The 14,538-nt window shown below is 42.7% G+C and overlaps 1 protein-coding gene and 1 non-coding gene across 4 annotated transcripts in view; one reads left to right on the forward strand and one right to left on the reverse strand.

Moving 5' to 3' along the window:
- REPS2 (RALBP1 associated Eps domain containing 2) overlaps positions 1-14,538 on the forward strand; it is a 221,737-nt gene that overhangs the window by 125,877 nt on the left and 81,322 nt on the right. For all 3 annotated transcript variants that reach the window (XM_030304954.1, XM_030304955.1, XM_030304956.1), the window contains exons 12-13: positions 4,190-4,235; positions 8,314-8,450. In XM_030304954.1, the coding sequence (XP_030160814.1) occupies positions 4,190-4,235; positions 8,314-8,450 (183 nt within the window). The remainder of the gene's footprint in view (positions 1-4,189; positions 4,236-8,313; positions 8,451-14,538) is intronic.
- TRNAK-CUU lies at positions 14,011-14,083 on the reverse strand. Its single transcript has one exon. It is a non-coding gene; the product is annotated as a tRNA-Lys (tRNA).

Below are 14,538 nucleotides of genomic sequence, written 5' to 3' on the forward strand. Positions count from 1 at the left end.
CTGCTTCGGATTCTTTGTCTCCCTCTCTCTCTGCCTCTCCCCCACTTGTACTCTGTCTCTCTCTCAAAAATAATAAATATTTAACAAATTAATAAAAAGAGGAATGGAGGGAGAGAAGGGAGTAGAGGGAGAGAGGAGGAGGAGGGGAGAGAGTGAGAATGAATACAAATGAGAATATATGATTGATTTTAGTGAAGAGGTCTAAGAATCTGTGTTTTTAGATCGTCTGCCAGGCAGTTCCGGTGTGTAGCCTATTTTTGGAACCTTTGCCTCTAGAAGATGATATTAAGAAATAGAAAATTGTTGGGGCGCCTGGGTGGCTAAGTCAGTTAAGCATCTGACTTTGGCTCACGTCATGATCTCACGGTTTGTGGGTTCAAGCCCTGCATCGGGCTCTGTGCTGACAGCTCAGAGCCTGGAGCCTGCTCCGGATTCTGTGTCTCCCTTGCTCTCTGCCCCCCCTCCCACTCACATTCTGTCTCTCTCTCAAAAATAAAATAAAACATCAAAAAAACAAAAAAAAAAAAGAAAAAAAACAAAACAAAAAAAAAAACAAAACAAAAAAAAATAAATAAAACATCAAAAAAAAAAAAAAAGAAATAGAAAACTGAGTTTATAGATCAACCATAACTCCCAAAGTGGTAGGAATTCTCAAGCCTAGTTTGGGCTTTTGAAACTGATTTGGGTTCTTTCATCAGAAAGAGAAATGCTCAGTATGTGTAAAGACAAATGGATGGCTGGCCTGTTAGAGAATTAAACTTTACGCTTGCCCTCTAAACCCATTTTAGGACAAATGCATGAGGTAGGTTCTTTCCAGCTTTAATTTCTGGAGCCAGAGTGGATGTACCTCAGGTTTTGTAAACTTCGTGTTGACGGTATTAATAAAAGCTATTTGATTTTGGAGAGTTAAATTGGTGCTTTTCCAACAGTCTTTGAGGCTCATAACTTCCTATTTTTTCCATGAGCATCATGTGTTCTCTGGAGCCTGAGCTGTAGATGTCATTTTTAAGATTTCTTTATTGAATGGGGCACGGAGTCACCAGACAAATCCTATCAGGGTGTGCGACAGTGCGTGAAGTACATCTGAATTTGTTTCACATTCTGCCTAGGAACATGCTATGTGGTTTCTGATTCATTTTTCCCACTGCTGCCCTATCTGGAGTGGATATGAGGGAATCCCTCATCTGAAACGTATTTAATACCCCCTTTCCTGGGGAATGTTTGAATTTCCAGTGCGAGACGCTGTAGAATTTCAAGGTGGTGGTTGTCCATGCCACACGGGCAGTTCACCTCAGTTGAGTTGCTGCTTTTTAGAGAATTAAACTTTAGGCTTGCCTTTTTATCCTCTTTCAATCTTCTGGAACCATGACATGCCTGCAATGTTCTGGGAAGTTGTCCTTCTTCCCTCTTCCTAGCTAAATGAGAAGCTATGACCTACCTGCTGGCTTTGGCCTGGATTCCAGTACAACACGACCTTGCCATTTTTGCAGATGCTCACATGCCCCAAATGCTCAGTCTGACTTTCAGGAGCTTGGAAGCTGATGGACGACTGAACCGGAATAGTGTTCTCTAGCTTTTTGTGATCTGAAACCTGTGGGGACTCACCAAGCCCTGCCTGTGGTATATTGTTGCAGGTGGCAGGAGAAGTCTCTCCCTGCCCTGTTCTTCCACAGTGGCTGGTAGTGTTGATAATAATGATAATAGTAATGGTGAGGAGGAGGATGTTGTGGTAGGACTGCTGTCAGGGAAGGGGGGGGGGGTATTCCTTGTCACGTGGTTTTTTAATATGCCCTTATCCTTTTCATTGCTGAAAGTAGATTTCTTAGCTAACATACTGCAGCCTCATTCCTCGGAGCAAGCTGCACAATGGTGATCTTTTTCTTGATGTCTCTAGGCTATGCTGAGCGGATTAGGCCTGTTTGTCCCCACACTGTAGTCTTCAGACAGCTGTTAGTGATTCTAGCAGCTTCCCCGTTTACTAGCTCTCACCCCATGGCCTTATGGGGTAGAGCAATTTTCTCCTTTCATTACCTGTTCCCACCTGCACCTCCTTTGCTGTCCTAGAGGGAACTACATTTAGAATCCAGATTTCTCAGCTTGAAAAATTAGCACTCTACAACAGTAATATTTTACAGTTCAAAAATAGATTGTTTTCCAAGTACCTTTGCCTTCTCTATCCCCAGGAGAAAGGGGCTACATTTTTATTTTCTTCATTCTGTAGGTGAGGAGACTGAGGTTCAGAGACGCAACAGTTGGTATTGTGCCCAGGAGGAACACGTAGGCCTTAGGACTCCTGTCCTCGTCCCCACTGCTTATCCATACCCCTCACCCCATCTGTCTGTGTGTCTATCTCTCACCAGCAGGGTTCACTCTTCCACACCCATTCTTACCTAGGAGAAAGAGATAATGGCACTTGACAAAGGAATTTAACGGTCACTACAGTCTGGTTTGGGGAACCAGACTTTTATTTTAAAATGACTAAGACTTTCCCAACCCACGTATTTCTCTTTTTTTAATGTTTATTTGTTTATTTTTGAGAGAGAGAGCTAGCAGACGAGGGGAAGAGAGAGAGGGAGAGAGAGAATCCCGAGCAGGCTCTGCATTGACAGCAGGGCTTGATCATGACCTAGGGTTAAATCAGGAGTCAGATGCTTAAGCGACTGAGCTGCCCAGGTGTCCCCAGGCCCACACTATTTCTGGAAAGTAGTGTAGCCTGAGGGAGAAGAGGGGTCAGAGCCAGCTGTGGGCAGCCTGCCCGGAGGACGGCCCCCGGGTTTGTGGTGAGTCCGGTCGCATTGTCCACTCAGCCCCAAGGCGGCCTGCTTGGCTGCAGGAGCAGCTCCCCTTAGGCCACTTTCCTCTGCTGCCTGGAGTTTGTGGGGTGGGAAGAGGTAGTTTTCCACGTACATGTGGGTGGGGGTGCGTGATAATGGGCAAGACAGGGCTCAGACTCCTCGGGCGTCCAGTGCTTTCCAGAGCTCCGAGAGCATTTTGATGGGTTGAAGTTGAAACATGCCTGTGTTCTCGCTACAACAAGCCACAATGCTTGTTTTGAGAGAAATGTGTCTTTTCTACAGCTGACCATATCTAAGGGAATACATATTGCTTCTTTGCTTTGTGCCTTGTTAACATTTTTAACTCCTCTTTCTCTCCTGCTTATCTAACTCATAGATTTTAACGACCATCATAAATCTAGGCTCCTTCATACCAAGGAGGGTTTTTATCTTTAGAGCAATGTAAAAAAAGGTGGGATGATGCATTGAGACATTTTCTCTCTGGAAGAACTTCTGCAAACAATACACAAATGATATTCTCCTTGTTCCTAGTTAGTAACACTTTTTCTATGAATTTTTATGAGATTTTATGATGAAAGATTTGCAGTGTTTGCAAAACCTTAGCATAACTGGTGGTTTCTAAAGTTGTCTTCCATAGGGTACTGAAAATATAAAAAAGGATCAATGTTTTTGTAAATGTTTCTAATTATTCCCAACAACTTGTGATGGGAAAGTTAGGGTCCATGGGTGTTGATAGTGAGCAAGTTGTTAACGATTTAAATTTGATAAGGAAAAGTCTCATATGGTTGGTAAAATATCTTAATGATTTCATTCCGTACTATCGTCTGTGTGATTTGGTCACAGGGACATAGGACACAAGAATATTTTCTTGTAGGAAAAGCTGTGTTGCTCGTTTCAACTTAGCTTGTGGGAGCTTTGATTTCTTGTGGTCATGCTACTCTGGTAGTGTATCTTAAGAAATTCTTAAAATATGTAACCTGATAGAGTTCTTCCTAGCCTTCAGGGGAGCCTGGTTCAAAATCAGTTACTAAGCTATCATGATAGACCAAGGAAACCACACGTCAGAACCCCTCATATAAGTAGGTAACCCCATGAGAGGGTTGTCTTTTTAGATTGGAATTTATTCATCAGCGTAGATTTGAGAATAGCTCCTTAGTGCTCTGACAGAAGGAAGAAAAATGTTGGATTTTCTTTCCTTTGAACTGTGCCTTTAGCTTTAGAAATGAAATGAGAAAATAATGAAGATGTGGAGGCAGTTAAGTTCTCCACAGGGATGCCTGCACCTCATATTTACCTGTTGAGATATATGTTCTCTACTAGCCCAGGTATTGCTTATAAACCTGTTCAACCGCAGAAATGAAAGCCAAGTAAACAACAACCGGTCTTTGTTTCAGCTACTTCTAAGGATTCCAACAGCCTCAAAGCAAGACCAAGATCCAGGTAGTGTTTGTTTAATTTCTGCTTTAATGCCCTTCGTACCCTTTCTTTGACTAGAAATAAAGTCCCACAACCCAAAGCCCAACCCACGATCTCCTTTTCCTTTAGATTGGCAGCTTAGACAATGGGTGAGTTCCTTTGTCACGAGGGGCCTGATCGGAGCTTGCAGTGCTGCTGGGAGACTCTTAATTTCTGTGTCTCTTAGTGGTAGAAGGTGGTGGCTGCTGCTGGCTGGTCGACTGACAAGAAGTGGCTTGTGTGCCGTGGCCCCCTTGTTGCAGGATGATAAGGAATAGAGGGCAGTGGCTTTGCAGAGAAGGAAAAGTGGTTAAGAGGTGACTAACCCTGAAATTTACTGTCGTGACAAGGTCGACACCAAACAGACACCTGAGGGATAAAATCTAGAGTAGGAAAAACAAATGCTCACAGTCATTTTAAAATGAGGCTTGAAGCTTCGGGTAAGCGGTGCTTATGGTCTGTTTTATCCTATCATAGAACCTCTTTTTGGAGTCACAGTTTTTAGATTGGTAGAAGAGGGAGAGCCAGGAAGGCAGAGTTGCGGTTGGCATTGGACATCAGAATGGCAGATGGAGGAGAAATACATGAACATGAATAGAACATCAGAGAGGGGAGATGGTATTGGGAGCACTTTTCAGTGGTAGGAATACAGTGGAAGATAGAACAGTACGTTTGTGGCTTCCAATGTTTGCTTTGGCTCTTAGTGACTTTTTTCTTCCTTTGGCTACTTAGACACGTCCCTGAAAAAGTGAAATTAAATCTGATAATACTTTATATGCTTGAAATACCGACATTTAAGGAAATCTCGTCTTTGTGTAAATCTGAGAGTTACCCCTTAGTCTAACTTGTATATCTGGATTTTCTATATTGGGGATTTGTTTTCTTGTTTATAGAAGGTACAGATACCTATAGTCATGTTTTTTGAAACAATAGATACAGGAATTCTTTTTGGCCAGAAGAAAAGATACAGTCACCGTTTTTCTCTATGGCTGCCACATTTACTCATCCTTTGTTGTTGTTGTTGTTGTTTTAAGGATGAATGGCTCTTTTGCAAATTAGTCTGTACTGACTTTAGGATGTAGGAATAGTAACATTTATCTGACCTCATAGTAGGAAAAATCTTTGACTTGCAGGAAGCTGCTTAGGTGTGCTATATTAACTATAATTTGAGCCTCACATTTTTCTTCTGTTGACTTCCTCTTTTTCTCAAAGCGAGTGAAAGTACAAAACTTCATAGTCACATATTCTATTATTAATATCTCTGCCAAATTTTATTTTATTTTATTTTATTTTATTTTATTTTATTTTATTTTATTTTTTAATGTTTATCTATTTTCGAGAGAGAGAGAGAGAGAGACAGAGTGAGTGGGGGAGGGCAGAGAGAGAGGGAGACACAGAATCCGAAGCAGGCTCCAGGCTCTGAGCTGTCAGCACAGAGCCCGACACTGGGATTGAACCCACCAACTGTGAGATCATGACCTGAGCCGAAGTCGGATGCTCAACCGACTGAGCCACCCAGGCACCCCTCTATGGCCAAATTTTATATGTTCTTTTAAGGATTGGTCTCCTGATCTAATTTGGACCTTTTTATTTTCACTACAACCCACTGGGTCTTTACTGAGACCGAGAGAGTCAAATTATTTTTATTTTCCTTTTTAGAATAATAAAACTTTGTAGAAATGTGAGGGGAAGAGGGAAAATCCCCATTCTGACATTACTTATATTCATTATTGTGTTGATTCCCTGCACATTTATATTGAAATTGGTTGTGGTCCTAGTTTTCCAGTATCACTTATTTGATACTCAGTTAACTTTCCATATGGAAATACAAGTATATAGGTTACATATGGGAATAAAATGGAATGAGGTATGTGGGACGGGATGGTGTGCCTAACTATATATATGTGTTAGTGTACACACGCACACATATTATTTTTTCTTTCTTGACTGAAAAATGTCACTAAAGCTCTGTCTGGCGTAGAAAGTTCTTTTTTTTTTCTTTAATTTTTTTTTTAATGTTTATTTTTGAAGGAGAAAGACAGAACGTGAGCGGGAGAGGGGCAGAGAGAGAGGGAGACACAGAATCTGATGCAGACTCCAGGCTCTGAGCTGTTAACACAGAGCCGGACATGGGGCTCAAACTCACAATCTGTGAGATAACGACCTGAGTGAAGTCAGTCGCCCAATCGACTGAGCCATCCAGGCGCCCCTAAATCTTTTTATTTTATTTTTTTAACATTTATTCATTTTTTGAGAGACACAGAGTATGAGCAGGGGTGGGGCAGAGAGAGAGGGAGACACAAAAACCGAAGCAGGCTCCAGGCTGTAAGCTATCCGCACAGAGCCTGATGCGGGGCTTGAACTCAAGAACTGTGAGATCATGACCTGAGCCGAAGTCAAATGCTTGAAAGTTCTTTTAATTTCTAGCAGGAGTCTCCCATTTCCTTTTCAAATCAAGAGTTCCCATTTGAAAATGTTCTTTCTTATCAATTTCCTCTGACTCTGGTTGAAAGTACTAGAGCGTTCTTTGTGCTGGTTCCTACATGCCTTTGCCTTGCCCGTCATGCCACTTATTTTACAGGGACCACCCCAGAGCATGTCACATGCCATTATGGTGGCTTTATTAAAGATTGCAATCTTGCTTGACAAACAAAACTCTTCAGCCACCACAAGGAAACCCTTGAGGGAATGATTCAGGAAGGTAAAATCTTGCTATGCCCAAACCAGCTTTACCAAGAATTGAAATTGCTTAATAGTAATAGATAGATCCTGATTTTATAAATGCCTCTCTAGTAGCTAAATACTGATAGCAGTTTCCTGAGGTTAATTTGTCCCTAGAACCTATCTCTGACTCAAAGGTCATTTTCTTCTTTGACATGAACTTAGCCGAGAAGCTGAGCAGAACGGATATACACATCCGCTTTTTAGAAAATCATATTGGGAACTCATCCACAAAGCTATTTCTAAGCAATAGACTGAGTTGAATTAATTTAGAAAATAATTACGTCTCTAAGTAGTTTAGCCACTGCTACCAAAAGATTTCTTTCCTGGCTCATAGGCAGTATCAGAATATTTTAAAAATGGAATTTATTTTTAAAAAAAAAATTTTTTTTTTCAACGTTTATTTATTTTTGGGACAGAGAGAGACAGAGCATGAACGGGCGAGGGGCAGAGAGAGAGGGAGACACAGAATCAGAAACAGGCTCCAGGCTCTGAGCCATCAGCCCAGAGCCCGACGCGGGGCTCGAACTCACAGACCACGAGATCGTGACCTGGCTGAAGTCAGACGCTTAACCGACTGCGCCACCCAGGCGCCCCTAAAAATGGAATTTAGAAAGAGATTGGAGTTTGAATCGAACCTATGTAACTTTCTAGCTATGTGACCTTTGGCAAGTTATTTATTTCCTATTTCTTTAAATGTCATTATTGGAGTTACAGTCTCAGAAGTTGCCTAGTTAGTTAGCTACTGACTTGTTACCGAGGGAGGGAGAAGGTTAAGAGGATGCTTTTGCTTTGAAAATTTTACCCCCAAACTGGTCTTTCTCATGGTGAGACAGCCTCGACCCCTCCATCTGACTGATGTGTGTTTTCCTTTCCTGAATTTCACTTGTGGCATATTCCCCTGAGCATCGGATACTTACTCTCAGGTTATCTGTCCCACTTCCATATGTGCCTGTCATCACGTTTGCATGTAAACAGGAGGAAACTTCTGCAGTCTGTTAACCCATGAAGCCCTTCTGTTACAATATGGAAGTACCTAAGCAGAAGGTTTACATGTTATTCTTATTAACAGTACCAGTAGAAACTGGTTTGAATTTAGCTTTTCCTTTGGGTAAATTTAGGTCTAAGATATAATATGAACAAAGAGGTTAAAAAAGTTTCTGATTCACGGGTTGGGTGTGGGCAGTTACTGCAGATACTGGCACCCAAGGGACAGTAGAATTCATTGTTGCTTCGAGATGGGAACTGGTCAGTCCTTTGTAGTGGGTGTTTCCATTCCAACCCTACTTCAGAGACTAAAGCTTTGCTGTCTCCCTTCCGACCTCTCCTTATTTTGCTGCAGATCTTACTCTAGCACCTCCATAGAAGAGGCCATGAAAAGGGGCGAGGACCCTCCCACCCCTCCACCGCGGCCACAGAAAACCCACTCCAGAGCCTCCTCCTTGGATCTGAATAAAGTCTTCCAGCCCAATGTGCCAGGTGAAGTGCCCCTCTGCACCCCAGTGTTTCCTTTTCCTGTGGGAGTCCGTGGATGTGTGTCTGCCACAGAGGTCTTTGTGAGTTCACGGGACGAGCAGACCTGGCCGTTTCCCATCCTGGGAAGGTCTTCGAGTTGCTATGGTATTCCTGGGAGGGAAAGCAGTTCTAGGCAGATAGATCTCCCATGTGTCTGGAGCCTTGCCCACACTTGCTATGGACCAGGAATTAAGAAATTCTGTACCAAGAGGATTAAAATACTTTAACCCCACATAGCCCACTGAGTGTGCATGGCTGGGGTCTTGTTCTCTGCTGCATTGTGGTAATTTATATATGGGATTACTGTCTGTTATTTCCCCAACGCTTACGCGGTTCTTTTGTGAAAGATCTTGGTGATCAACACCCGGCCAGAATCTTCTCCTGTGTCTTACCCGTGTGGTGAAGATCCTGTGTCCTGGAGGGTTTAATGCAAAGGGGGCTCTGCTTTCTAAATCTGACTGATGGTTAGCTGGTTGTTGGAGGGGATTAAGGCCAGGGCTCCTCTAGGTAGCCTGCTGGGGGCCTTCTGGGGCTGGGACTTCCTTGAGGCAGCCACTGTACAGCTGGGCGGGTGGTGAGGGAGGTTGGAGGGCCCTGTCTGCTTGCCTGGCTCCCTGGGAAGGGGGAGAGGTCCTCCTAGGGAACTTACAGAGCAGCAGATGAGAACCATGCCTTGGCTTTAGTGAAGGTGCTAGGATGCAGCGCCTTCCCAAGTGTTATTTTGGGAGCAGCGAGGGCCGTTCCGCTGACTAATGTAGGCAAGCTATAAATACAGTGATTTCCTGGAACTTTTTCTATATCTGTGTGCATTTTAAATCAAGCCAGCCTCAGATGCTAGTGATTTGCAGATTATTATATTTTCTACTAAAGCAAGAAAAGACTCTCTTTGGCTCACACATTAGCATGACCCCTGTGTCCCAGCAGAGCTCAGCATGTTTTAGTTGTTCTAATAAAGTAGTCTCCTCACAGTAAAGTTACAGATTGTTTTTTAATATACTAGAGTCTGGAACTCTCTATGAAATTTGATTCTCTGCCATGAGTTCATCAGATAAAAATTTGCCTTGCATTTTCCCCCATACTTTGATCCAAATTCTGGCATAATTTCATAGTAACTGGTATTTGAGGTGGGAGTAGCCACGGATGATGATGCTATAAAAATTTCACATGGCTGGTGGATTATGACCTAGAAGGTTTTCCTATGCATGCAAGAAGATTAAAACAATCTGGGCAGCTATCTTAATACGTTTTCCTTGGGAGGAGAGGCTGGAAGCGTGCAAACATCTCTCTGGCTGTGCAAGCCCACGAGTGCCGACCGTGCTGGGGAATGGATGTGCTGTGGCTCTTCCGACATTGCATCATAGAATGGAAGAGACGAGGCTGGCTTTGGAGTCCAGCTCAGCTGCTTATTAACTGTTTAATTTTCAGCAAGTGGCTTAATCTTTCTGCATTTCAGATTTTTAATCTGTAAAATAGGGCCAATTGTCCGCGGAGTTGTAGGGTTTTGGTGAGATGATAAACATGATCCTAATAGCAGCATGTTTGATCCATACGCACTCATTTGCACAGAAGATCATTGAGGAAAGGGAGTCTGAGGATAAAGTCCTCTGACTCCCTTGATCTCCCGTGGGATAGTTCCTTGGTGGGCTCACAGAGGGACCAAGCCCCAGTTGCCTGCTGTGGTAGAAACACAGGATTGTGAAAAACAGGGGAAGTGAGGCTAGGTTGCTGAGTCAGAGTGGCCTACGGTGGACTGACTGTGTGGAGAAGAAACAGGATGGAGAGATGATGCCAAGAAGCAGGAATGAAAGAGGGAAGTGAAGAAAGTGATGAGGTGGTTGTTACATAGGAGGGCTGATGTTTATATAAAGGGAGGAGAAGGATATAGAATAAAAGACTGTAGCTACCAAAGGGAGGAGAGCCCACAGACTCGGTGTCGGATTTGGGTGGGATTTAAGGGAAGAGCGTAGAAAAGGGTGGCATTAATGCCTTCACATTTATGCAGATAGGTAACATGATATGGGGAAGGATAACAAAGGGCTGATTTGAATATTTTATTTTTTTAAAGTAATCTCTACACCCAACATCGGGTTCGCACTCACAACCTGGAGATCAAGAGTCGCATGCTCTACCGACTGAGCCAGCCAGGTGCCCCGCAAAGGGCTGGTATAGAATGTAAATCTATAAAAATGAACGAGGCCACTTGGCAGTCAGGGGCAATTGGCTTTACTTTGATACCTGTGAAACAGTCTAAACTTATATTCACAGGAGTCTAGATTCTCCCAGGGCTCTAGATAGGTAGGTGCTGGTATTAGACCTAAAGGTGTATGCTTTCATAGGCAGGCATTGGTATGACACGAATGCCGTGTGTAAAAGAGAGATCAGATCACCTTTGTAATAGCTGATCCAGGTTGCGGAGCCATCCTCTCAAGGCTTGAACAGCTGCTGTGTTTGAGAGAAAATAAAAACGTGTAAGAAAGTCTCTGTGGTGATGCAAGTGTACAAAACCTAGATGTAGTCAAACCTGGGACTTGCTCAGTGATGTTTAGATTTTATAGTTCTATGCTTATAGCCACAAAACATTTTATTACTGAAATTCCTGTAAGAAAAACCACACTGCGAAGGTAGTACTTTTTAGAACCTAACCTCCTGTTCCTCATCGAAACAGTTGTTTTCATAAAGCAAATATTTTTCATAACAGGGGTATCTTTTGTTCCACTACCCTCATTCCACTCTCAACAGTGACCTGCTCCAAAGCCATGCCTAAAGCTTGCAACCAGAGGACGGTGCTGGTGAACCCCCTTCAGGCCACGGAGAGCCCTCTTCCAGTCATTGGGCGTCAGTCAGCCTGGCAGGAGGGGCAGGGACTGTGTGGAGGAAACACAGCCATCCCTTTAAAGCTGCAGACCAGAAACCTTCATCACTTCCACTCAACTTCTAACTGGGGAAAGCTAGTCCCGTGGAGATAGCTGGCTGCAGGCAGCTGGGCAGTGTAGCTCCTGGTAGGGTAGCCATTTCCCGTTGACATCCCTCTTACTATAAAAGAGGAGAGTGGATGTTGGTGGACAGCTCTTTCCACCACATCCCGTATGGTCAAATACATTGAGATCCACGTGTTCAAACCATTGTGATGGCTGAACAAAACACATCCATGGGTCGATACTACCCATGGGTTGCTAATGTTTTATCTCTGCTTTAGACATCCTGATAATAAGAATCCATTCCGGGGCTAGGAAGTTATAGTACATCCATATTATGAATACTTACGAAGCAGTTAAAAAGAATAAGGTATGTGTACTAAGTGGAGACCTATCTAAGTGAAGAAGGCACAGTGCAGAATATGTATGTTCTTTTTAAATGTGTAGACAGTTTCCGGAAGGATACTTAGAAAAGTGGTACCAGTGGTTGCCTCTGGGGAAGAGAATAGGATGACTGGGAACAGAAGTGAGAGAGAAACTCACTTTTCATTGAATACCCACTTGTATCTTGGTTTTTAAGTGAGAGAGAGAGAGAGAGAGAGAGAGAGAGCAAGCGAGAAGAAGTGGGGGAGGGGCAGAAGGAAGGAGAGACAGAATCCCAACCAGGCTTCATGATATCAGCACAGAGCCTGATGTGGGGCTTGAACTCAAGAACTGTGAGATCGTGACCTGAGCCAAGATCAAGAGTTGGATGCTTAACTGACTGAGCCGCCTACGTGCCCCTCTGCACTTGTGTCTTTTAAATTTTGCCTCATATATAGATATTATTATTTTTAATGTTTTATTTATTTTTGAGAGAGCGTTATGAGTGGAGGAGGCACAGAGAGAGAGGGGGATAGAGGATCCAAAGCAGGCTCTGCACTGACAGCAGCAAGCCCCGATGCAGGGCTTAAACTCATGAACTGAACCGTAAGATCATGATCTGAGCTGAAGTTGGACGCTCAACTAACTGAGCCACCTAGGCACCCCGATATTTTAAAAATTTTACTTTTCACTCCGTAGTCGCAATGACCAGATGGTACCTGAGAGCACCAGAAATGTCCTTCCTGGCTGAGTTTACCTGTCTCAAACTTGCCTACTATTCTCTATCCAGGGTGTTTTTATGACCAATCTGTTGCCACTTCCTAGAATGCACCTGAAATAACAGAAGCATTTTAGGACATTCTTTAAGGTTCTGATAGGTTCTTCAGATTCCTTTTGAGTGCCTTTCCAATAGTGAGGAACAGTTTTAGAGGACTTCCTCTAGCCTCCATTGTGAGATCTACGGATGGGCAAAGTGTGATAACGGCTCTCTCTTACCTTGGAATGGGGGTGTATTTTTTAGTTGGCAATCTGAGAAGAGTCTATCTGGGGTTTCCTACAAACAAATATGTTTTTCTGCAACTTGAGAAATAGGTAAACACCTTGGGAAGAAGAGATACAATATGTCTTACCAACTTAACCGTTCAAGTTCTCCAAAGGATGAATTTGCTCACACAGATGGCTTTGACCTTATAGATTTCCTTATTGTATCATTCATGTGAGTGCTACTTGGTTCTCTTTTAAAATCTAGTAGGATTATGGGATTCCTGCCCCACCCCCAAACTTTTGGGTCTGCAGTACACATCCAGCTTAATGGTTCAGTTTGGCAGTCTGGACAATTTTTTTTAATCAAAGCTTTATTGAGGTAAAATCCACACACTATAAAATTCGCCTTTTTAAAAAAGTTTTTTTTTAATATTTTTTATTTTGAGAGAGAGGCAGAGACAGCGCGTGAGCAGGGGAGGGGCAGAGAAAGAGGAAGACACAGAATCCAAAGCAGGCTCCAGGCTCTGGGCTGTCAGCACAGAGCCCGATGCAGGGCTCAAATTCACGAACAGTGAGATCATGACCTGAGCCAAAGTCCAGTGCTTAACCGACTGAGCCACCCAGGCACCCCTAAGATTCTCCCTTTTTAAAGTATACAATTCAGTGGCTTGTAGTAGATTTACACTGTTGTGCAACCACCAGCATTATCCAGTTTTAGAACATTTTCCTCACTCTGAAAAGAAACCCCATGCTCACTAGCAGCCCCTTTTCATTCCCCTTTCCTCTTCCCCCAGCTTTTGGCATCCTCTAACATACTTTCCGTTTGTATGAATTTGCCTGTTCTGGACATTCCATATTAGTGGCATCACACAATATATGGTCTTTTGTAACTGGCTTCTTTCATTTAATATAATGGTTGCGAGGTTCATCCATGTTGTAGCATGTAGGAGAACTTCATTCCTTTTATGGATGAATAATATTATATTCTATGAATATGGCACATTTTATTCATTTATCAGTTCATGGATATCCATGGGAGTGAACTTTCTGGGTTGTACGGTAACTGTAAGTTGGACATCTCAAGGAACTACCGAAGTAGTTGCACCAGTTTACCATCTCACTAGCAATCTGTGAGGACCGCAGTTTATTCTTGAAGCTCTTGTTATTGCCTGTCGTTTTTATTTTAGCCATCATGAAGTTTTATCTTATCATGGTTTTGATTTCCATTTTTTTTTACTATTATTATTTTAAAGTAATCTCTATACCCAACATGGGGCTTGAACCCATGATCACAAGATCAAGAGTCAGATGCTCTACCGACTGAGCCAGCCAGGCACCCCTTTATTTGCATTTTTCTAATGACTAATGATGAACATCGTTTCATGTGCTTGTTGGCCATATTTGCGCCATTTTTAGGGAAATGTCTCTTCAAAATCTTTGCGCATTTTTAAATTGGGCTGTTTGTCTTCTTATTGTTGAGTTTGTAAGGGTTCTTTATATATTCTGGATACAAGTCCCTTTTCAGATATATGATTTACAAATATTTTCTCAGTTTGTGGGTTGTCCTTTCAACCTTTTGATGGTATCCTTTGAAGTGCAGAAACTTTTAATTTTGATGAAGTCCAGTTTATTTTTTCTTTTGTCATTTGTGCTTTTGGTATCATATCTTAGAAATCATTGCTCAATTCAAGGTCACAAATACTCTTTTCTTCTAAGAGTTTGATATTTTTCACTTTTACATTTAGGTCTCTGATCAATTTTGAGTTGATTTTTTGTATGTGGTGTGAGGC

The sequence above is a fragment of the Lynx canadensis genome, chromosome X (genome assembly GCF_007474595.2).
Source record: "Lynx canadensis isolate LIC74 chromosome X, mLynCan4.pri.v2, whole genome shotgun sequence".
Classification (NCBI taxonomy): domain Eukaryota; kingdom Metazoa; phylum Chordata; class Mammalia; order Carnivora; family Felidae; genus Lynx; species Lynx canadensis.